This window comes from Mobula hypostoma, chromosome 29 (genome assembly GCF_963921235.1).
Source record: "Mobula hypostoma chromosome 29, sMobHyp1.1, whole genome shotgun sequence".
Classification (NCBI taxonomy): Eukaryota; Metazoa; Chordata; class Chondrichthyes; order Myliobatiformes; family Myliobatidae; genus Mobula; species Mobula hypostoma.
The window spans coordinates 24,658,834-24,683,595 of record NC_086125.1 but is presented as its reverse complement, the minus strand read 5'-3'; the positions used below and the strand labels follow the sequence as shown (position 1 = coordinate 24,683,595).

The 24,762-nt window shown below is 36.8% G+C and overlaps 1 protein-coding gene across 7 annotated transcripts in view; it reads right to left on the bottom strand.

The window, feature by feature from the left end:
- LOC134339478 (MHC class II regulatory factor RFX1-like) overlaps nt 1–24,762 on the bottom strand; it is a 197,211-nt gene that overhangs the window by 55,114 nt on the left and 117,335 nt on the right. For 4 of the 7 annotated variants that reach the window (XM_063036020.1, XM_063036022.1, XM_063036025.1 and 1 more), the window contains 4 exons: nt 20,053–20,145; nt 10,134–10,229; nt 2,414–2,517; nt 1,278–1,545 (listed from right to left, as the gene is read on the bottom strand). In XM_063036020.1, coding sequence (XP_062892090.1) covers nt 1,278–1,545; nt 2,414–2,517; nt 10,134–10,229; nt 20,053–20,145 — 561 coding nt within the window. The remainder of the gene's footprint in view (nt 1–1,277; nt 1,546–2,413; nt 2,518–10,133; nt 10,230–20,052; nt 20,146–24,762) is intronic. The other 3 variants (XM_063036026.1, XM_063036028.1, XM_063036027.1) reach the window with 2 other exon arrangements.

Genomic DNA, 24,762 nt, shown 5'->3' with positions numbered 1-24,762 from the left:
TCCATTTTTAAAGGACAAGAAAAGAAAATTTAAAAATTGCCCTATCTATAAGCAATTATCACCATTTGTCTGCTTGCAACTCTCTCCGAGAATCTACATTTCCCACTCATTTTGGGTCTTCCTCAATTCTTCCTCTCTCTCTCTTTCTACAAGTCTTTCCACCCATTGTCTTTCTACTGCATATCACCTTCTAATTATTCTCCCTGAAGGTACAAGATTCACGTATACATTAATGATGTGCCACTTTTTCTAATGACATTAATTTCTCAGCACTTAAAATGATACCCTCACATTTAACAAAATGAACAAAAGTTCTCTGCCAGCAATCTCGCCAATTAATTTAGTATTCCACTAAGTACTGTCAATTTTCAATCAATTGAATACTTTACAGAATATACTGGTTCTTTTTAGTGTTTTTAAAATTGAAGTAAAAGGCTCAATGCAGTGCAGTTTTAAAACCGTTTACAAGGTTAAGCCTTCAGTATTTCTACTATAATTCAATATTGTTTCTAAGAAATGATGCAATTTTAATAAAGCTAGGGTTAAGTATGCACCAAGGTGTAGCTATTTTATAATATGTTTAAGTCTACAGCCCTGTAAATTCTGAAAAAAAAAACACTGGTTTCTCCATTCATGGTCTTAAAAGATGTCATAATTTATCTGCATTCTAATACGTTGCTAGGTTCAACATTAATTATGTAAAATGAAAGGCTGAAAGGCTAATATAATCAAATTATACACAACCTAGTATATGAGTCCAGCTTAGAGGCTGTGAATCTGAAAGTACAAGTGCCTTCATAAAGCACATTGTTCATTCTAATAATTTAACATATGAGAATTTTCAATTGAAATTTAGCCCCATAATAGTCCGAACAATTATTATTCTAAATATTTAATATATATTAAAATTTATAATAAACCTCAATAGTAATATATTGCCCCTTTTTCACTTCCTATCCTAATTTTTATTCCATTTTTGATGTACAAATTATTCTACAAGCACTTTCAAGGCTAGTCCATGAGATCACAGAAATTATTCTTGCTGTACCGCAAGCCTATTAAAGCTAAAGAGCAACCCAAATTAGGAAAAGTTGATAAAATTTGACCTAATCAGTAATAGCAATATAGTGCAACAGGTGATCTTGAGATTCAGAACTTTGACCATCTCTTTGGGAGGAAGGTGACTAACAATAGTGCTACAGGACCACTCTTACTGAACAATACAAAACAGAAACCCCAGGGGAGTCAGCACTTGGAAGAGTTGACCAGTGACTCACTGTGGCTGGAGAGGCACGCATGGTGTGACTGTAAGACTGACTGGAGCTCCCCAGCATGTAACCTCCCTGGATGACATAGGTCCCTCCTCCTGGATTGGCCACAATCTGCCCTCCCGTGACATACATTGGCACCGTTCCACTACTGACCACGTTCTGCGAAGTCACCGGTGTGGCAACCTGGTTTGGCGTCCCCTGAGATTCATAGTAACTCCCGCCTGTGTTCTGGCTGTACAGCTGAGTTTCTGAATAAGGGTAGTTGTTTGAACGTCTGAAAAGAAAAAGTAGGGTAGCGGTTCCACAAAGATGACTTTAGTGACAGTTTGTTAACTTACATTTAGAAGTATACTAAAACCTTTTCTGAATACAAAAGTTGAAAACAAATCACACTTTAAATGTCTTTTATTTTGTTACCAATGAGGAACATTCAGCCCTTTTATCTAATTTTTCCCCATGGAGCTTCACTTTCTCTGGACCAAAGCAAGCATTTGTTATGATGATAAAATCAAATGTAGGTGCTGGTTACATCAAATGACTAAAGTTACAAACATTGTGCATTTAGAAAGTTATGGAATGTTATTAATGAGGTGAGATTAACATGAAATATTTTCTATAAAGCTGATTATAATTTCTGAAGCAAAACAAAGTTGTTTGAATAATATTCTGTAATTGGTTTCTATATATATGTTGTAATAATCTGAAATTTTGAGAACAATGTCTAAGACAGTTAAAGTTGATGAAAAAATGAAATCAAGCACAATTTGATTAAATTAAAAAAACATGGCAAATGAATATTAATGTAATCGTAAGGTACAGCAGTCATGTTCAAACCAGCAAGTATAAATGTCTGCATTTTTGTGAGAGGAATGGCATTTTCTTCACTTCAAGTAATTTTGAGCAATTTGTGTTGGTGCTGGTGTCCACTAGTGCACTTAGTGTGCTTAAGCAAGATAATGATCAATTTTATATTTACCCACATGGACTAACAATCTGTGTCTTTTTTTGATACTTTGAAGACTCGAATTCCATGTTATTTTCTAACTATGCAAACTTCTAGTCCTGAGAATAGCATAGGTTGCATTATAACATGTTCCTTTACCAGTTGTTGAAGTGTTCTGACAGGCAACATTTCTACTCACATTGTGCTTGCTGTATAGCTGGCATCACCCCCTTCTACATACTGCACCTGGTTCGAGTAGACATGCTGAACAGGCTGCACTGGCACCTGTTGTAACTGTTGAACCTAAATGTTGAGGTTATCAAGAGGAAAAACATAATTATGGTACACTATATATTAGTTAAACATTAAAAGCAAGATTTATGTTGAAGCAAAATGCAATTTTCGTTTAGTAATATGAAGCCTTTAAGGCATCAGATGAGCGCCTTCACTAATTAGAATCTAAATACTTAGCATGGTGGAGCATTGTGACATACAAAACAGGAAAGCCTTATTCCTTCCTACAATCACAATTTAGTGCTGGGGAACAAATGAGTCAGGCTCAGCTATGACAGCTAGGAGAACTAAGAATCTCCTAATATCACTGCTAAGACTTACATATAAAGGGTAGCGAATGGTTTATTTAATTTTATCCAACTTATTTTGAGAAATCAAAAAAAAGTGTAAAACTAATGCTTTTTTTCTATAATGACTCAGCTCTGATTTTACTTAAGATGCAAACCTCACCATTCATCTCCATGATAAACACTTAAAGCAATTTGTTTGCAACCACTATGTAAAAAATCAAATTACTGTCTGCCTGCTTCCTTTTTTATAGAATTGACAACCTTGTGAATTGCAGCTCCTACCCAGCTTATGAATGCTTGATGTGTACACTCCTTGTGTACAAGCGAGCAATGGGAAACTGATAGGATGCTACCACAGGGCTACAGACATCTGCCACCATGTGGGAAAATGGTTTATGGCCACAATCCCGATATGCGAACTGTTTAGGTTAGAAAAGGAAGGGAACCCTCTTGTAATCTGGGAAGTACCTGTAGACTCTAACAAAAACTTCTTACTACCATGAATAGGTTGCAGAATTAGCATTCTAAAACACTGCAGGTTTTAACCATGCAGCTGAGTCTATAAATGAGCAATGTGTTATATTAAGAACACAGTTAAAAACTAATACCAATGGGACAACAGACAAAACAGATTTAAAAAAAAGATTCAAATGGTTGTAATATTTTAAAAATTAGAATAGATTTATTGAATAAAGTTCTCAGAAATAATTCTTCAAGGTTAGTTGAATTCTGCAACTTTATTGGACCACCTGTCCAACTAGTCTAACCATTACAAACACTACAAGCTTCCTCTTAACATTGTTTATTTTTAAAAAAGAATTCAATAATTACTTTGCATAATTATACAATACTTAAGCTGTCTGACAAAGGATTTGCCCATAGGGATTACAGATCAGAAACACAGTCAGAATTTTTTTGAACTTTCAGTAGGTAATCCATTGAAAATGTTCCCTAATTTTCAGTTGAGACAGTACCAAATATACAGTAAGCTAAATTTAAGAGATACCATCTCTAACGGGATCCCACCACCAAGCACATCTTTCCCTGCCCCCCTCCACTTTCTGCTTTTCGCAAGGGTGGCTCCCTACACGATTCCCTTGTCTATACATCCCTCCCCACTGATCTTCCCCCCCTCATCCAGCATTTTTCCTTGCAAGTGGAACAAGTGCTATAACTGCCCCTACACCTTCTCCCTCTACCACTCAGGGCCCCAAACAGTTTTCAGGGGAAGTGACTCTTCACTTGTGAGTCTGTTGGGGTCATCTACTATATTTGGTGCTCCCAGTGTGGCCCCTTGTATAACGGTGAGACTCGACGTAGACTGGGAGACTGCTTTACCAAGCACCTACACTCCGTCCACCAGAAAAAGCTGGATTTCCCAGTGGCCACCCATTTCAATTTTACTTCCCATTCCCATATGTCCATCCATGGCCTCCTCTACTGTTGTGATGAGGCCACACTCAGGTTGGAGGAGGAACACCTTATATTCTGCCTGGGTAGCCTCTAACCTGAGGGCATAAACATCGATTCCTCATACTTCTGGTACTGCCCCCCACTTCTCTATTCCCCATCCCCTTTTCCCTCTCTCACCTTATCTCCTTGCATGTCCATTGGTTCCTCTCCCCCTTTTTCCATGACCTTTTGTCCTCTCCTATTAGGTTTCCTCTTCAGCTCTGTATCTCTTTCACCAAACTTGCCTACTCTTTACTTCACCCATCCCCTCCACCCCCCACCCAATTTCACCGTGTGTTTCTCCCTCCACTCCCCCCACCTTCTAACTCTGACTCCTCATCTTTTTTTTCCCTCCAGTCCTGCTGAAGGGCCTCGGCCTGAAACGTTAACTGTACTCTTTTCCATAGATGCTGTCTGGCCTGCTGAGTTCCTCCAGCATTTTGTGTGTGTTGCTTAAAGATAATGTTTCCCTGTTTTAAATGAAATGTAATGGTGTCAAAAACTCACTTTTTGAATAGGTAAGCAAAAAAAAAGGATATCTTAAGATTGTGTGCTAAATATTTTAAAATAGAAATCAACAGAATCTTGGGTTTCTGGGTAATCAAATTTCTCTCTAACTTGAGAAAGAAATGTTCAGTAAGAAGTATGAAATGATTTGCCTAATTCCAAATTTGTTATTACCTGTGTTCAATATTTAACAAAATCAAACTTCAGACAAATAAAACAGTTTTTCTTCTGGGCAGAGGTCCAATAGAATACAGGAATGTTTTAGAACTTTCCACCACAATAAAACTTGTGGATGGGTGGGCAGAGGATTTTAGATAAGTGCTGACATAATTCAGGAAAAAAGCAACCTAATAGGTGTAAGGTGTGCTAGATTCCGTGATGCTGTGACTATTAAGATATGATAATTCATAGACAGATAAGATAAAATATCAGCATAGCTTTCTAAACAAATTGAAAAATGAAGCCACTATCTAGCCTCATGATATCTCCTATTTAACCTACTTTAAGCGCAGTTGGTGCAGTTCCGAACACTAGCTCCTGAGGTACTCGCTGAACCTTGACTCGCTGCTCAGGACTGGCTGGTAACATGGAGAAAAATGGAACCTGCTCAATAATCACTTTCTGTTCTGCGCTGGGAAGGTGCTGGGGTGTAAATCGAATCACTTCAACTCTTGATGCTGAGGTAGAGGGCATCATGTGTAGGATGTGCACTTTGTGTTCTGGACTCAACGCTTGGGAGTTTCCTAACTGAAGTTCTTCATGAATACTGTTCTTTGAGCTGGAAAAATCAGCAACTACCTGCAGCTTCTGATCTTTCTCAATCATACTGGCAATCTCATTCTCCGTGCTCTAGTGTATAATATAAGCAAATTATTTAAAAAATAAAACAAATGTTCAACTATAAAAATTCACAAAAAATGGAAGAAAGATGAACATGCTTGCATTGAATGGAAAGGTACCACGAAGCTATGGATAATTTTATTTTTTAATAGTTTCTAATGGTAGTTAGAATTAATCTCAATGCAGTTCCTGGAGAAGATTGTAGTATAAAATTATCCTTGTTACATGGAATTTTCTAATTTAGAAACATAGCTTGTATAGGAAACAGCCTCATACTCTTTAAATTAGCAGTTAAGTTAAAGTACATAATCTGTAAAATACAAAACCTGAAATTGTTTACCAATAATTTAGATTAAAAAAATAATTCCATTCTCCAGCACAGTCATCCTTCAACTTAGACAAAAAAATGTATAATTTAAAAAATTCGCAAACATATATTTTAAGACAACTTCAGTAACTAAATTGGTTATGGTTACATAAGGAAACTTATATGTACAACCTGAAACCAAAAATGCAGACTTAATATCTGTCCAAAAAAAATAAAGAAGAGTAAACACATGAAGCATGATGTTTCCATCACTTAAAATTTATTTTAATTTTTATGGGAATATTTCAGTGATCAGGGTCACACTTCAGATGCCAATAGGCCATTGAACTTGAGACTAAACCGTGGTCCACTAAAAACCTACTACAACTTTTGATTGATATTGTATGAGGGAGTGAAAGCTAAAATAATCACCTGAATTAGCATTGTTGTACAGTATTTCCCTCTGTAACCCCATTCACCTTGGTTCTGCTGATGGAACTTAACTCTGCAGTCATGACCCTGGCACCACTTGTTAAAGACCATTCTAAGAATGGTAAGAAATAAACCACTAGTATTACCTGAATTCCGAGGAATGGACTTTTCAATTTTAGATAGATTCTTCATTTCAAATCAAACATATCTCAAGAATCAAAACAAGAACTAGGTTGGCCCATTAAAATTAATGTTCGAAAGCTATTTAGTGAAAACATAGACTAACTCCAGTCATTTTGATTAGCTTTTATTTATTTCAGTTCGACTTTCATGCAAAATCTATACTATAGATAAAATTATGAAATTGTTCATTTTATAAGAAATACAACTTTCACTGATTAAATTAGGCTATCTATGATTGAGGATGGGTGTAATCAACATCATCTTTTTAAAATACAGGCAACTTCTTTTTCAATTAGAATAATATGAAAAGAGGATCACAACACAAAGTATGGTTATTTTTTCAGGACCAGTAACTGATGCTGAAAATTTCATGACTGATTAGACCATAAGACAATAAGACAAAGGAGCAGAAGTCGGCCATTCGGCCCGTCGAGTCTGCTCCGCCATTTTATCATGAGCTGATCCATTCTCCCATTTAGTCCCACCCCCCCCCGCCTTCTTACCATAACCTTTGATGCCCTGGCTACTCAGATACCTATCAATTTCTGCCTTAAATACACCCAATGACTTGGCCTCCACTGCTGCCCGTGGCAACAAATTCCACAGATTCACCACCCTCTGACTAAAAAAATTTCTTCGCAATTCTGTTCTGAATGGGTGCCCTTCAATCCTTAAGTCATGCCCTCTCGTACTAGACTCCCCCATCATGGGAAACAACTTTGCCACATCCACTCTGTCCATGCCTTTCAACATTCGAAATGTTTCTATGAGGTCTCCCCTCATTCTTCTAAACTCCAAGGAATACAGTCCAAGAGCGGACAAACGTTCCTCATATGTTAACCCTCTCATTCCAGGAATCATTCTAGTGAATCTTCCCTGTACCCTCTCCAACGTCAGTATATCCTTTCTTAAATAAGGAGACCAAAACTGCCCACAGTACTCCAAGTGAGGTCTCACCAGTGCCTTATAGAGCCTCAACATCACATCCCTGCTCCTATACTCCATTCCTCTAGAAATGAATGCCAACATTGCATTCACCTTCTTCACTACTGACTCAACTTGGTGGTTAACTTTAAGGGTATCCTGTATGAGGACTCCCAAGTCCCGTTGCATCTCAGAACTTTGAATTCTTTCCCCATTTAAATAGTAGTCTGCCTGTTTATTTTTTCTGCCAAAGTACATAACCATACACTTTCCAACATTATACTTCATTTGTCACTTCTCTGCCCATTCTTCCAATCTATCCAAGTCTCTCTGCAGACTCTCCGTTTCCTCAGCACTACCGGCCCCTCCACCTATCTTCTTATCATCAGCAAACTTAGCCACAAAGCCATCTATTCCATAATCCAAATCGTTGATGTACAATGTAAAAAGAAGCGGCCCCAACACGGACCCCTGTGGAACACCACTGGTAACTGGCAGCCAACCAGAATAGGATCCCTTTATTCCCACTCTCTGTTTCCTGCTAATCAGCCAACGCTCTATCCACGTATGTAACTTTCCCGTAATTCCATGGGCTCTTATCTTGTTAAGTAGCCTCATGTGTGGCACCTTGTCAAAGGCCTTCTGAAAATCCAAATATACAACATCCACTGCATCTCCCTTGTCTAGCCTACTGGTAATTTCCTCAAAAAATTGTAATAGGTTTGTCAGGCAGGATTTTCCTTTAAGGAATACATGCTGAGTTCTGCCTATCTTGTCATATGTCTCCAGGTACTCTGTAACCTCATCCTTGACAATCGACTCCAACAACTTCCCAACCACCGATGTCAAGCTAACAGGTCTATAATTTCCTTTTTGCTTCCTTGCCCCCTTCTTAAATAGCGGAGTGACATTTGCAATCTTCCAGTCGTCCGGAACCATGCCAGAATCTGTCGACTTTTGAAAGATCATCGCTAATGCCTCCGCAATCTCCACAGCTACTTCCTTCAGAACACGTGGGTGCATTCCATCTGGCCCAGGAGATTTATCTACCTTTAGACTATTCAGCTTCCTGAGTACTTTCTCTGTCGTAATTGTGACTGCGCACACTTCTCTTCCCTGCCACCCTTGAGTGTCCGGTATACTGCTGATGTCTTCCTCAGTGAAGACTGATGCAAAATACTCGTTCAGTTCCTCTGCCATCTCCTTATCTCCCATTACAATTTCTCCAGCATCATTTTCTATCGGTCCTATATCTACTCTCACCTGTCTTTTACTCTTTATATACTTGAAAAAGCTTTTAGTATCCTCTTTGATATTATTTGCTAGCTTCCTTTCATAGTTAATCTTTTCTCTCTTAATGACCTTCTTGGTTTCCTTTTGTAAGGTTTTAAAAACTTCCCAATCCTCTGTCTTCCCAATAATTTTTGCTTCCTTGTATGCCCTCTCCTTTGCTTTAACTTTGGCTTTGACTTCTCTTGTCAACCCACAGTTGCATCCTTTTTCCACTCGAAAATGTCTTCTTTTTGGAATATACCTGTCTTGCACCTTCCTCATTTCTCACATAAACTCCAGCCACTGCTGCTCTGCTGTCTTTCCCGCCAATGTCCCTTTCCAGTCAACTTTGGCCAGTTCCTCTCTCATGTCACTGTAATTTCCTTTACTCCACTGAAATACCGACACATCAGATTTCGGCTTCTCTTTTTCAAATTTCACAGTGAACTCAATCATGTTATGATCACGGCCTCCTAAGGGTTCCTTCACCTCAATCTCTCTAATCACCTCCGGTTCATTACACAATACCCAATCCAGTACAGCCGATCCCCTAGTGGGCTCAACAACAAGCTGTTCTAAAAAGCCATCTCGCAGACATTCTACAAATTCTCTCTCTTGAGATCCAGTGCTGACCTGATTTTCCCAATCCACTCGCGTGTTAAAATCCCCCACAATTATCATAACACTGCCCTTCTGATAAGCCTTTTCTATTTCCAGTTGTAATTTGTAGTCCACATCCCTGCAGCTGTTTGGAGGCCTATAAATAACTGCCATCAGGGTCCTTTTACCCCTGCTATTTCTTAGCTCAATCCATAAAGATTCTGCACCTTCCGATCCTATATCACCTCTCTCTAATGATTTAATGTCATTTCTTACCAATAAGGAGTAGTACTGTATTAAGAGTAGTTTTCTGCCTTCAACTTCAAGACAGTTCCCCTCCCAAATTCACCCCTCCATGAACTCACCCTTCCACTATCTCTCATTTCCTCCTACTGAACCCAACTACACCCCAATAATGTACTCAACTATCAATATCTTGGCTACATGTAGAATGACATCCCTGTGTAGGGTAAGGGCAGGGGTGAATTTTAAAGCTCTCAGCCACTTATAGCTTTTAACTAAGTGGGAAAAAATTGGAGCAAGCATAAAATGAGAAAAACTCATCAGAATAACAGAATGTAATGCTTAAAGTTCAACTACAATTTCTGTTCTGTCTCATAGTTCAAATATGATTTAAGCAAATGGCAATATTGTTTGACATAAAATAACTGCAATAACAGCAACTATTCTGTCACTTCTCCATACAATTATAAATTTTAAAGGAGTAGAGTCATAAATAATTGTTAACCAAATGGGTTAATCACTCTTAAACCATAGTTACTCTGAGTTGAATAAATTAAAAAATCAGCATTGTTTACCTCCTGAGAAACATGAACTTGTTGTAGGGCTTGTACTGATAACTGTTGAACTTGGCTGGTTTTAGCAGCCTGTGGTGTTGTTTGTACAACAGATCTCTGCAAAGGCAAAATAAAATCAATTAATTTTACTTCCAGCTTGAGCTACAGTTTTTGAAGGATCACCTTTTGAAGGAATGCCCAATAGCTAATATTTTAACAGCTACTGTTATGCAAAGACCCAAATGGATTGCTGTATAACAATTTCCTCCCATAGCTTTCAAAATGTGTCATGTAATTTCTTTCTTAACGCAGTTGAGTCTGAAAGATGAGGTGATGTTATCTTGAGCTTTGTTTGAGCAACAGTTTTAGATAACCACTCATTTCACTCCTGCAGCTAATATTCTCAGCATTCAACAATATAAGACATAGGAGCAGAGTTATGCCATTTGGCCCATCAAGTCTGCTTTGCCATTTTATCATGCTGATTCGTTTCCCTCTCAGCCCTAATCTCCTGCCTTCTCCTCATATCCCTTCATACCTGACTAACCAAGAATCTATCAACCTCTGCCTTAAACATACACTGCTGCCCATGGCAACAAATTCCACAGGCACCCCCTGGCTAAAGAAATTCCTCCTCATCTCTGTTCTAAATGGACTTCCCTCTATACTGAGGCTGTGCCCTTTGGTCTTAGATTCTCCCACTATTGGAAACATCGTCTCCACATCCACTCTATTGAAACCTTTCAGTATTCGATAGGTTTCAATATTAACCCCCCTCATGCTTCGGAATTTCAGTGAGTACAAATTCATAACACTCCTCATATGACTAGCCTTTCAGTCCCAAGTCATTTTCATGAACTTCTTTTGAAAACTTTCCAATGTTAGCACACCCTTTCTTAGATAAGGGGCCAAAAGCTGCTCACAGTACTCCAAGTGAGGTCTCATCACTGTCTTATAAAGCCTCAATATTACATCCTTGCTTTTATATTCCAGTCCTCTCAAAATGACTGTTAACATTTGCCTTCCTCACCACTGGCTCAATCTTCAAATTAACCTTCAGGGAATTCTGCACGAGGACTCCCCAAGTCCCTTTGCAACTCAGATTTTTGAATTTTCTCTCTATTTAGAAAACAGTCTAAGTTTTTATTTCTTTTATCAAAGTGCATGACCATACACCTCCTGATACTATATTCCATCTGCCTCTTCTTTGCCCATTCTCCTAATCTGTCTAAGTGCTTCTGTAGCCTCTCTGCATCCTCAACACTACTCGCCCCTCCACTTATCTTCATATCATCTGCAAAATTGGCCACAAAGCCATCAATTCTGTCATTCAATTCACTGACATATAACATAAAAGTGGACCCAACACAAACCCCTGTGGAACACCACTAGTGACCGGAAGCTAACTAGAAAAAAGCTCCTTTTATTCCCACTCTTTATTCCTCCTGCCAAACAGCCAATGCTCTATGCACACTAGTATCTTTCCTGTAATACCATGGGCTCTTAACTTGTTAAGCAGCCTCATCGTGGCACCTTGTCAAGGGCCTTCTGTAAATCCAAGTACACAATATGTCCTTTGTCTATCGTGCTTGTCATTTCTTCAAAGAATTCCAACAGATTTATCAAGTAAGATTTTCCCTCGAGGAAATATGCTGACTATGGCCTATTTTATCATGTGCCCCCAAGTATCTCAAAATAACATCCTTAACAAACAACTCCAATGTCTTCCCAACCACTGAGGCCAGATAATTTCCTTTCTTCTGTTTCTCTCCCTTCTTGAAAAGTGGAATGACATTTGCAATTTTTCCGCCCTCCAGAACCATGCCAGAATTCACTGATACTTGAAAGATCATAACTAATGGCTTCACAATCTCTTCAGCCACCTCTTTCAGAACCCTAGGGTATATACCATTCGGTCCAGGTGACTTATCTAACTTTAGAACATTCAGTTTCCGAAGCACCATCTTCCTAGTAATAGCAACTGCACTCATTTCTGCCCCTTGACAAGCTCAAGCATCCGGCATACCGCCAGTGTCTTCCACAGTGAAGACTGAAGCAAAATACTTTTTCAATTCATCTGCCATTTCCTTGTCCCTCATGTCTACTCCTCCAGCATGATATCTACTCTCGCCTTTCTTTTACACTTTATGTATCTGATGAAATTTTCGGTATCCTCTTTAATATTATTGGGTAGCTTACCTTAGTGTTCTATCTTTTCCTTCTTTATGACTTTTTTAGTTGCCTTCTATCGGTTATTAAAAACTTCCCAAACCTCTAACTTCCTGCTAATTTTTGCTCTATTATATGCCCTCTCTTTGGCTTTTATGTTGGCTTTGACTTCTTGTCAGCCCCGGCTGCATCATCCTGCCTTTAGAATACTTTAGGATTTATCTGTCCTGTGCCTTCCAAATTGCCCAGAAACTCTAGTCATTGCTACTCTGCCATCATCACTGCTGGTGTTCCCTTCCAATCAATTTTGGCCAGCTCCTCTCTCATACCTCTGTAATTCCCTTTAATCCACTGCAATACTGTTACTTCTTCTAAAATTGCAGTTCTATCATATTATGATCACTGTCTCCTAAGGGTTCATTTACCTTAAGCTCGCTAATCAATTCTGGTTCATTGCACAACCACCCAATCCAGAATAGCTGATAAATAGAGGGCTCAACCATGAGCTGCTCTAAAAATCCATCTCATAGGCATTCTACCAATTCTCCCTCTTGGGATCCAGCTCCAACCTGATTTTCCCAATCTACCTGCACATTGAAATTCCCCATGACTATTGTAATATTGCCCTTTTGACTTGCATTTTCTGTATCTCGTAATTTGTAGACCACATCTTTGATACTGTTTGGAGATCTATATATAACTCCGATCAGGGTCTTTTTACCCTTGCAGTTTCTTGGCTCTACCCACAATGATTCTACACCTTCTGATCCTATGTCACCTTTTTCTAATGATTAGATTTAATTTTTTTAACCAACAGAGCCATCCTACCTCCTCTGCCTATCTGCTTGTCCTTTCAATACAATGTTTGCTCATCCTTGGACATTAAGGTCCACTCTTCTTTCAGCCACGATTCAGTGATGCCCACAATATTATACATGCTAATCTGTAACTGTGCTACATTCATCCACCTTATTCCATATATTGTGTGCATTCAAATATTACACCTTTAGCCCTGTCTTCATCACCCTCTTTAATTCTGTCCCCCTTTTACATTGCAACTCATCTTGTTGACTGTTGCCCTTTAATCAGCCTTACCTTGCTAGCAGTCTCACTACACATTGCTTTTGTTTGTAAACCAACTATTCCATCCTCAGCCCTATCACTTTGGTTCCCATCCCCCTGCCAAATTCGTTTATACCCTTCTGAACAGCTCTAACAAACCTGCCTAGAAGGATATTGCCCCCTCCCCAGGGTTCAGGTGTAACTGTTCCCTTTTGTACCTTTCCTAGAAGAGATGTTTGCCTCTCTTTCAATAATTTTACATCATCTTGCCTGACAATATATATTTCTGTTATTCCGTAGCCTTTACAGAATTCTTTCTACTGGGCTCACACCATTTTTGCCATTCATTAACTTCTGCCCCCTAACCTTTCCCTTTTATCTCACTGCACTTCCTTCTGTTTTAAATATCTCTCAACAGATTAGTACTCGTATTTTGTCTTAATCACCCTACATGGTAGACTTTTGAAGTACACTTAACAAGGTGGAACCGTGAGAGCTGGTAGATATTATGAAAAATTGTCATGGAATGGTAACACATAAGACAAACCCCACCATCACAATGTCCTGAGTGTTAATGATCAATGAATACTGTCTCTGTTGCAGAAATAGAAAAACACACAATTCACATTACTATCTGAAAAAATTCTACACTGCCAATTTGGGACACAACCACAGTACCACAGCTAATTATGCAATTGAGATTTTGGGAAGAAAGAAGGGCAATTAGTGCAACAATATGAGGGATAGATGTTCTGTGAGGTGATTACAGAATCTGGGACTAATTTTCTTAAAGATTGTGAGAAAGTTAGGCTGGTTTGTAAAACAGTTTGGTTTGCAGGTTCAAGAGGTTATCAAGAAGCCAAATGGAATGTTGGACTTCATTGCTAGAGAGATTGAATTAAAGAGCAGGGTGGTTATGCTGCAACTGTACATGGTACTGGTGAGGCCACATCTAGAATACTGTGGGCAGATCTGGTCTCCTTACTTGAGGAAAAATATACTGGCTTTGGAGTGGTGCAGGGGACATTCACCAGGTTGAGGAGGGTGCTAGCGTCTGAGGAAAGATTGAGTCGCCTGGGACTATACTTGCTGAAATTCAGAATAATGAAAGGGGATATTATGGAAACAAAAACAATTATGAAAAGGATAGATAAGATAGAAGCAGGAGAATGACATAGTCTCAGTATTGGGGGCGGGGGGGATAGATAAGGAGAAATTGCATTTCACAGAGAGTAGTGAATCTGTGCAATTCTCCGCCCAGGGAAGCAGTGGAGGCTACCTCATTAAATATATTTAAGAAGTAGTTAGATAGATTTTTGGATAGCAGGGTTATGGAGAATAGGCAGGTAGGCAGAGCTCAGTCCACATCCAAATCAGTCGTGATCTTATTGAATGGCAGATGGGCTCGATGGGCTAGATGGTCTAATCATAGTCAAGAATCAGAGAGAAATATATTTGCATGGTGAGTTGTTACAATTTGATGCAGTGCCTGAAAAAGTGATGTGAACAGATTAAATTGGAGATTGAAATGGAAAATTTTTACAGGGCCTCAGGGAGAACCGGGGCAGATTGGCCTAATTTAGTAAAAACAAGTTTAGTCAGTGCATTGTGCTATTAATCCAATCTAAAACAACAATCTTAAGCAATCTTCATTGTTTAGTAAGCTGTATTTCCTTAAGTGTTCTGTGCTTCCTTTTTCATCCAATGTAACTGGTAAAATTAGGTGAGTTGAAAGAAATCTACAGCATTCCTCCTGGTTAGAATTTTGTTTTTAAGAACTCAATTTTTATCATTGACATAGGTCATTTTTTGCATATTAGTAATACACAGTTACTAAATTCATCAAATATGTCGACATGGTCATGCAAAACACACTTTAAGAAAGCTGGGAAAATATATCATCCAAAGACAGAAACAACAGAAAATAATAATTGAGCATCAATTTATCAAGATTTTCCTTATGCAATAAATAAAATTGATACTTCCATTATAAAAAAAACAAAACAATCATCTACACAATAAACCATTACATTAAAATATTTGTAAATAAAAGTTAAAACAATTTACTTCCAACATTACCATGTAAGAATCGAAGCATGGTTAAAATTAAACAAAGAAATCTGAAAGAAAATGCAATTTTGTTTACAGTATCTCTCAAAGACTGACAAAGAAACAGGTAACACTAAAAATTTATCCAGTACAACACAATATAACATTTAAAATACCAATTGAGGAGTATATTGACAGTTTTCGATGAAAATCAAAATAAAAACCACCCTAAATACAACAAAATTAACACTTTATCACTACTTGCAACTAAGTGTGAACAAAGGAGACTACAGAATTCGTGATTTATGCTCCATGTAATTTTGACAAATTTGCTGCACTGAACAAAATAAAAAGGGAAACTCTAAAATTACTAGACACTTTTTTTTACCAGACTGATATTGCTGAATTGACAGCCATCATAGGCAGTACATTCAACCCCGAACTCTGCAAAATATACAAGTAAACCAAAGCATTCGAAAAATTTGCGTATACTATAGACAATTATATCCCACTCTTGGAACATCAACTGAACTTCTTATTATCCCAAGAATGACAGCCATTGCACTGGGAAGATTAATTTGAAGCTTTTTATTTGAATGAATAGGTTATAAGAAGAATTGATTCCCCACCTGTCCCTGCACCCATGATGGGTGATGATGGGTTACAAAACAAAAAAGAAAAATTAACTGGTCAGAATCCCAACAATTAGAAAGTGTTGACCAAAAGTATGAAAAGAAAGGCTAGGCATTTATAAAAATGAGCATTCTATTAAATACAATGCGTGAGGGATTTTCTCTTTGGAGTGAACACTAGTTGACATAGGAGTATGATGAAAATAGAGTGATTTCTAATTGAGTAATGTTGACACAACACTGGATTTAAACAACCAGAAAATAATTCAAAGCCCTGCACGAGGATAACACAGCATTGCTGATTCCACATTAACCAAATGAACATTTACAAAAAAATACTAATTTGTAGTGAACTGAAAATAAATGAGTTGTAGTTGTCACTTAAACAAGGCAAACAGAGAACCCAAATTTTTTTGAAGTATATAGGAACACTTCAAGGATTGAAGAGTGTCACACAGGTGAAGACACAAGAACTATAATATACTTACTGAAAGTAAACAGGATACTGTATTCAGTATAAACTGGTCATAGAGTTACACTAAGTGACTAAGCATTCTGTCAAATGAAGCAGAGTTTGCATTTACAAGTATAACTGACGACAATGATATCTCATCATAAGGTGCAATGTATTCTGCAACAGTGTTAACTGATGAGTCCATAAAATGGAAGTGTACAACAAGGTGAACATAAAGAATAGGTAAGTATCATTCCTACTGCCAGTTATCAGTGGTGTATCAACCAACCCACAGCTCTTAGTACCTTGTTTATCACTACAATATTATAAATTTAGAATTGCAAGTCAAATCTGCCTTCACTGACTGATTATTTTTGTTCTCATTCCACTCATAATCCACAACTTGTATATTCTTCACAACATTTAGATATTATTAGTCAGCAATATCAAAGATGCACTTTAATATTGTTATTACTCAACAACATTTGATACTTAATTTATTCATTGATTTGTTTCCTAATATTATGGAATCAATGCTCTTTTAACCTTATTTATTGTCATTCTCAATCTGAGTAATTTGTTAATTTTAGATTGGAATTAAGATTCATTTTCATTATTATTTGAATAAACTAAATGCATAACTTGTACACATTCATACTTATGCATCAGTTTGTTGACAATGGTGTGCCAAATCAATACATACTCGAGACATAATTAACAAATCATGAAAGGTTTATTCAAACACAATGTACAAGCACTCAGAGCTTGCACAATAGGCCACAATCAAGACACTAGGTGTCAGTATTGGTCAAAATTTTGGCACCCAGCATTCTCCACTCCCAAGACTTGGGATCCTTCAGAATTGCAAGCTTTGGTCCCAGGTTCTTGTGCTGTCCAAAGTTTAAATCCTATTTCCCTTCTCCCTTCTCTTCTTTCTAGTCTCCTCCAATGGAAACGTTCCATATCAATCGACACGTCAAGGCCTGACCAGTTTTGGCCTTCTTCATCCCATTCTAGCTGGACTAAAAGGTGCCACAGCAATGCTTTCACCAATGCATGGTCTCTTAGCCTAGTATAATTAATTGCTCTTGATAACCCTGGATGATGAGTTTGTAGAAGGACCTCATTCATTTCATGAGCCAGATGGTCTCACGACCAAGCTTCTTCATACAAGTTTCCTAGGCCTTTGGTTATCTTTTCTACATGGAGTTAATGGGAACTTGGGTACCACCAGTGACATCTTCAGAGTAGGCACACTGTCTCTAATGCCATCAGGTTCCTATTAATATATGGCTACTACACATTGGAAATTGAGTCCTGTAAAATTCCGAATTGGGAATTATCTTATGATCAATCAATTCTAGACACTCACTCCTTCTTCTGTCGAATTTATATCAACCTCCTGGTTGAACAAGCTCAGAAAATGTAACAGATCATTAACTATCTCTGTGTAATTGTTAGGTCTGAACATGCTACCCAATCTTGTAACTCACAGTGGTTGTTTTAACCTTGACCATAACAGCTTATATTGGAGACGACAACACTGATAATCAGGCAACCAGTGCAATGCAGTTTTTTCTGAACATTTCATTTGGTGAGAATGCTTATACCTTTCTAGAACTGAAAGGAAGTTGCAAAACCCTTCTTTCTTTATCAAAATGATGGAAAGAATATATTCTAGCCATAGCTTCACAGCGATTTGTAGGTTTGAACATTTTTTGTGGAATGAAATTGACTGTAGTAAGGAACAGCTAACAGATAGTTTGCTTATCCAAAAATTTAGCAAATTAACTGTTGGGCTTGGCACTTAATTATATTACAATAAGCAGAGATGAATCTTCCTTTGAAAAAATATAATGGAGTTATTCTAGGACTAGTTTTATTTTTATTTTGCGATACAGCATGGCAACAGGCTCTTCCAGCCCAACCAGCCCGTGCTGCCCAATTATACCCATGTAACCAATTAACCTACTAATCCCTACATCTTTGGGATGTGGGATGAAACCAGAGCATCCGGAGAAAATCCAAGTGGTCATTGGGAGAATGTACAAACAGCGGCGGACACATAAAGTTGGTCACATAAAAAAATCCATTATGCTTGAAAGTGAGCAACATTTTACTTCACTGACCAGATACTAAACTGATTCTGTAATATTATTATTCCAGCTTGGTAGAAGATTAATCCCATGCAAAAATTGTCTGCTTTCCTTCCTCCATTTCTGCTAATTTTTTTCCTTTCAATTTTCTCTGGAATCTTGAGTGCCAAGCATTTCTGATCACAAACAAGGCAATACAGGTTAATTACTGAAGTGAGTAGTGATCTGATACAAATAATAATTGATTGGTGCCATAATGAAATACATAAGAGAACCAATAAATACAAGTCTGGATTTTATATTTAGCAGAAAAGAAATAGTGTTAACAAAGATCAAGTGATCTTTGTGGTGCTAACAGTCTTTTATTGATATTGATTGTCATCAAGCATTGGCCCAGGGAGATCCCTAATATCCAGCAACTGTGATAACATCAAGCTGGCTGAGAAGCCAATCATATTAAATAATTTTCACTAACACTATGCCAGGGAGAAAAAGGAAATCATTGCTCTAAATATTTTACTGAATGCTAATTAATGACTGCAACATACATATATGATTACATGGAAGTGGAAACACCACGAATAATGTACTACTTATTTATTTTTAATATATTTTGTATTACTTATTTAATTTATTTATTATATTTATTTCTTATTGGAGCTTGTAGTATAATTTACGTATTGCAGTGCACTGCTGCTGCAAAACAATAAATTTCACGACATGCCTGTTCCACACTGTATCTCTAAATGTCAGTGATAATCAACTTGATTCTGATTCTAATTAAAAAATAATTTATAAAGTGATTTATTTTAAATAGTTACAAGGAAGTTACAAACTACGTGTAGTAAAAAAAAAGTGTTTTTGGTTGAGAGTTTACCCAGCAATAATTATGCTTTAGTACACCATACTAAACTCACTTGGAATTCATGAATCAGAAAAGGAATTTTAAACCAAGACTAGTTCATACATAGATCACTTTAATTCAAGAGATTTTTCATTTTCCTTTTGCAAAATCACTGCCCGAGGATAACTGCTGAATCACTGCACTGTAATTTCTGTACAAAATGATGTAGGAACAGAAATCCCAATGTTACCCCAGGCTCATGGTGTAACAACCACGAATACTGATTGTTCCAATATCATTCGTGCAAAACTTCAGCTACAGTTTCACGAGTCAGTCAATTCAGCTCACAATGTTAATCTCTCACGGAAAACCTTTGGTATTTAGCCATTCTCTAATTCATGTCCTTGAATATATTTCATTCATATTACTACAATATACAAAATGTATCCAATCAGGATCAGAACAGTTTGCCATTTTTCATTATAATGACAGTAATAGAGAACAGTAACCATTATAAATCTAATAAGATCAATCTGATATCTATTTACTACCATTAAATTACCCTTCAGTAAAACTTTCAACACACGTGGCAACCCCTATCCATTGGCTAAATGAACATTGCTAAAACTGTTACCTGGTGCATTACAGCTACCTGCTGGACTCCCGGCAGCTGGAGCTGCGGGAACTGGTCCACTTTCGACTGCACAGCATTCTGTACTAGAAGCCTCTGCTCAGGAGAAAAGTAATACATTATAGAGAATACAAATTAATAGTTACACTCTGAAACAATTATAATGCGGTGAAGGGTAGTTCAGTCAACATTTATACCCAGCACAAATCTGAACTTCCCATTCAACACAATTTCTGTCTGTCATTGAAAAAAAACTACACCTTATTAAATCTGAGGTAGGCATTTGTTAATAATCAAATAATCACTGCTAAACTCAGATGAACACAATGTATATTGTAAATATGAAGCAATTTTAGGCACTCTTTTGATATTTGACAGTATCCAACCATATATTCTTTTAAGACACCACTTTTTTCAGCAAATTGGTGATACTCAGATTCCATAAAGCAGGTCAGTTCTATTCAATCTGCTAACTTGAAAGGTGGTGAAAATTTCAATCCTAATATTCCAAGTTCTATTCTAATTACAAACGTTCATCATTAATCATTGTTATTTGGTAAGAAAAACAAAATACTAATCCACAATCAGTGGTGTTCTGTGTAATCACCAAGAGGTATATTTGCCTTTGGTCAGAAATGTTGCTGCAGTTTTTAAATAACCACTTTTCTTATTGATTAATCAGTTACAGTACATACTAATATTGTTTTCAGACTAAAATATTAGGAAGTAGATTTTGGATAGTCAATAAATAAGTTTATTATAATTTCTAAAAATATAGATAACTGCAGCCAAAACTTCAGAAACACCTAAGAGAAATATTGTTGGCTCTCCAGGCTATGTAATGTAAAAGAAACAAAATGCAAATCAAAACAGAATTTTCTTTCATTGTTACTCATATGCTTAGATGATTATGGAAACTTAGTTCCTTGAGCAAATTCATGACCCTTTTATATACTATCCACATAGAATCCCTTTCTGCTTGAAAAATAAGCGATGTACTCTTTTTTGTTATGACTTTTTAATGTGATTAATATAAATAAATTGCTTTCTTGATGTGCAAGAGATAAAACTGTCTTCCTTGTTACCCTAACCATAGCTACCAGCCTGGAAGTGAAGTCTCTCCTGATCTGGAAACAACCCCACAAACCTGACAGAACTCCTTGCAGTAAATCATACTCTCAAATGAGACATCATTGTTAGCCTAAAGCAGACGATAGTTAAACAAGTGCTAAATGGTATACTGTATTTTTAAATTCTTTATAAAGGAAATTCACAAGTTCAAATGGATGTAGTTATAACTGATTTGTGACCTTCTGCAAATAATATTCAGGACCTTTTACCAAAGCATAAATATTAATTCAATTCAAATGGAAGAGGGAGGAGTTTTCAATAAAAGTAATAGATTTTTTTTCTGCCTCAGAGGAAAGGTAATGCAAAAACAGTGAAAAAATGCATTGGAAAAAAATTGAAGAAAACTGGTATTTTTTTTCTCCTGGAAGAACATACTCCAAACACCCTCTGAAAATAAATTGTTTGCTTTTGACTTCCTGCATTTTATGTTATTTCCCCAATACAAATATGTTTGATATATATTTAATTTCATTTTCAGATTCAATAATACTTTTTTTCTGATAAATCACAGACTACAAGCCATGTCAAATTCACTGTCACCTTCACTGTCTAATCCAGCAGACTTAAGTCTATATGTTTTTTTAAATCTTCCTAACCAGTCATGAAACATTTCTTATTGGTGTGGTTTTAAATTGCAAATAAACTGTCATAATCTTGACTCTATGTTCATGTTTTATATTTTTAAAAATTGCCTTTGGTTGCTCATCTAGATGAACACATTAACAGTAGCTGTCCCAAAAAAGTATTCTATTGATTTCATTGGCAAGGAGTACAGATCTAGAAAAACAAAATAAAAAATATGGATCTTTAACAAAGGATAGATGAGTCATATGAGTTGGGTGAAATCCTTTATGGAATTTCAACATGGCAGCAAAACTGAAATGTGCACTTAAAGTCACAGATATATTGTTTCAGGGGATCAGGGCCTGAAACCCATGAAGTCTGCATGGATTATCAGGGAGTCATTTTTCAGCAACCCTTCATGAATTCAATTTTATTCTCCCCACATTTCCACCGACAATATCCCACCTTCTAGATTCTACTAGTCACCCATGCATTAAGGTGTAGTGGTCAATTAACGCACTGACACTCCGAAGTCGGGGATATGTTAAGAATTATGAGGACAGGAAGAAACTCAGTCCAGTACTGAGAAAATGTATAAACAGGGCACACTGGAGGTCAGGATTACTTTCTGCAGCTGATCTCCAGAGAAATGAGAGGCTGTAGTACTACCAGCTGCAACACAAGAGTTAACCCAAAAAAAAATAGTTCAATGTAATTTGGTTTTGATGGAATGGAAAAAATGCATTATTATATGAATGCATATTTTAAATTATCTATTTTAAATTTCAACAGGTAAAGAAAATCCTAACATTAAAAATAACCAAATGGATAATGCTTTATTCTTAATTTATCCTTTCTCTGCCAACTCAGGCACCACACCGGTTTAAATCCTATTTACGCTACTGCAGAGTAGTAAACTGACTGTGTGTCTTGCAATTAATGTTGTGCATCAAGAAAAGCAAAAAACTATTCAACACATTGCCAAGAGGCTTTGGTACTACCAGGATTTTTTTTGTTGTTTCTGTGTTTGATACATTGCAACTACAAACGTATTTGTTGGCAGCTCTTTTGTCTCAGAGTTTGAGGCTACAGGTTCAGGTCCAACTCTAATACAGTATTTAAATATGTACATATGGACTGACATTTATCATGTACTGGGCAGTCACAGGGGCTATCTTTAGGGTTTGACATTAAGCTGAGGCCTTACTAGTTCCCTCAGATGACATAAAGGATCTCTCTGCACTATTTCAAACAAGCAAGTTATTCCTGGTATTTTGGACAATATTTATCTCTCTGGCATCACCACTAAAAGTTGATTATTCACTCACCATCATTTGATGTTTGTGGGAAGTTGCTGTACACTTACATCTCCCACAGTAGTAATACACTTCTGAAATAGTTGTAAAATGTTGTGACGTATTGAGAGATTATGCAAGGTGCCATATAAATACAAGATGCTATTAAATCTGGAATTTCAGTTTAAAGCCCCTTTGGCATGGGGTTTTCCACCTCCTCTATCAGTGATGACTTTTGCCTATTCATTCCTTTTATGGGGCAGGCATTTGATTTACAACACTTGGAGTAATTAATTATTAGTTGTTTTCTAGTACGAGCTAATTGTTGGTTTCAAAATCATACTACCTTGTTGTGAAACAGAAATAATTGTATTTTTGCCTCTGTGGCCAGAGTTGGTTTCTCTTAACTCACATACATTGTATTCACTGCAATGAGCCTTACCTTTCTTCCAGCAGGTTATATATTTTATCTTCAATCTCTGTTATTTCATTCAATTAATCCACAGAGATTTATAATGAATTTGTGAACTTTGTTATAGATTTATTTGTTTTTTCCATCATTATTCCATTAAAGCTATTGTTTGACTTCTGAATTGTTACCAAATAACTTGCTCCAATCCATTTAAACCTTCCTTCATCTCTATCAACACAGCTCTTTCAAAAGTATAAAATATGTATAAGATTTTAGGTTTTCCTGTGCTACAGTTTACTCATAATCTGACCGTTCTATGATTACTGCCCTGAAAGATGCTATTTCCTGCATGGCAAAAAAACCTAGACAAGCCAAAGGAAATCAGCTTGCTAACTATAAACTTTTTATAGTAATCACATACTGCATAACTTTCATTTTAGCAGGTCTCAAGAAAGCCCAGAATTCATTTTGAATACCACAAACTCCACTTACATATATGTTAGTGTTACAAGTTAAACCCAGAGTCGAATAATGGATCAACACTTTGCTCGATGTTCATTGATCTACATATATGAGAACAAGAGATGACCATTCAGGTTCTCAAATCTGCTTTGCCATTCAGTTAGGTCAAGGCTGATCTATACCTCAACTCTACTTACCTAACTTAATGTTCCTTTGATAAACTGAAAATTTAATTTGCAACATTCCACTGTTTTTGGAGGGAGCGAATGAGACTTATTGTGACTTTGCATGGAAGAACACTTTATTATGTAACACCCAAGTTCTAAATAGACAAGGCTGATATCTCAACTAACCTCCAAAACCCGTGTAATAAAGATTTTAATCATCATGAGCAATGGTACAACTTTTACAAAATTTCTCAAAAATATTAAAATAAAGGTCAACTTGAGAATTTTTCTGACATTATACTAATCTTCAGAAGATTCCAAAAAGAAACACAAAATCAGAAATTATAAGTATTAAATTAATTACTTTTGGCGTTTCTCATTTTTAGAAGTGTCAGATGAATTCCATTCCCTGATGTGTGTTCAGTTAAGCCGTATCTAAAATGAAAGCTGAATTGTTGAAAATACCTTTACCAATAAACCATGCTCAGATTTTCCACAGTCTTATTGACAAAACCCAAGGAATATTAAACCAGTCAATCACTTGCTGTCACTTCCTATCATGCACATCTGTAAGAGGATAAGTGACAGGGTTAGTCAGGTTTATCATGAACAGTGCAGGGCCACAAAATGAATATTGTTCGGGCATTCTGGGTGCTAATTTGCACGTAAGTGCACACTTGTA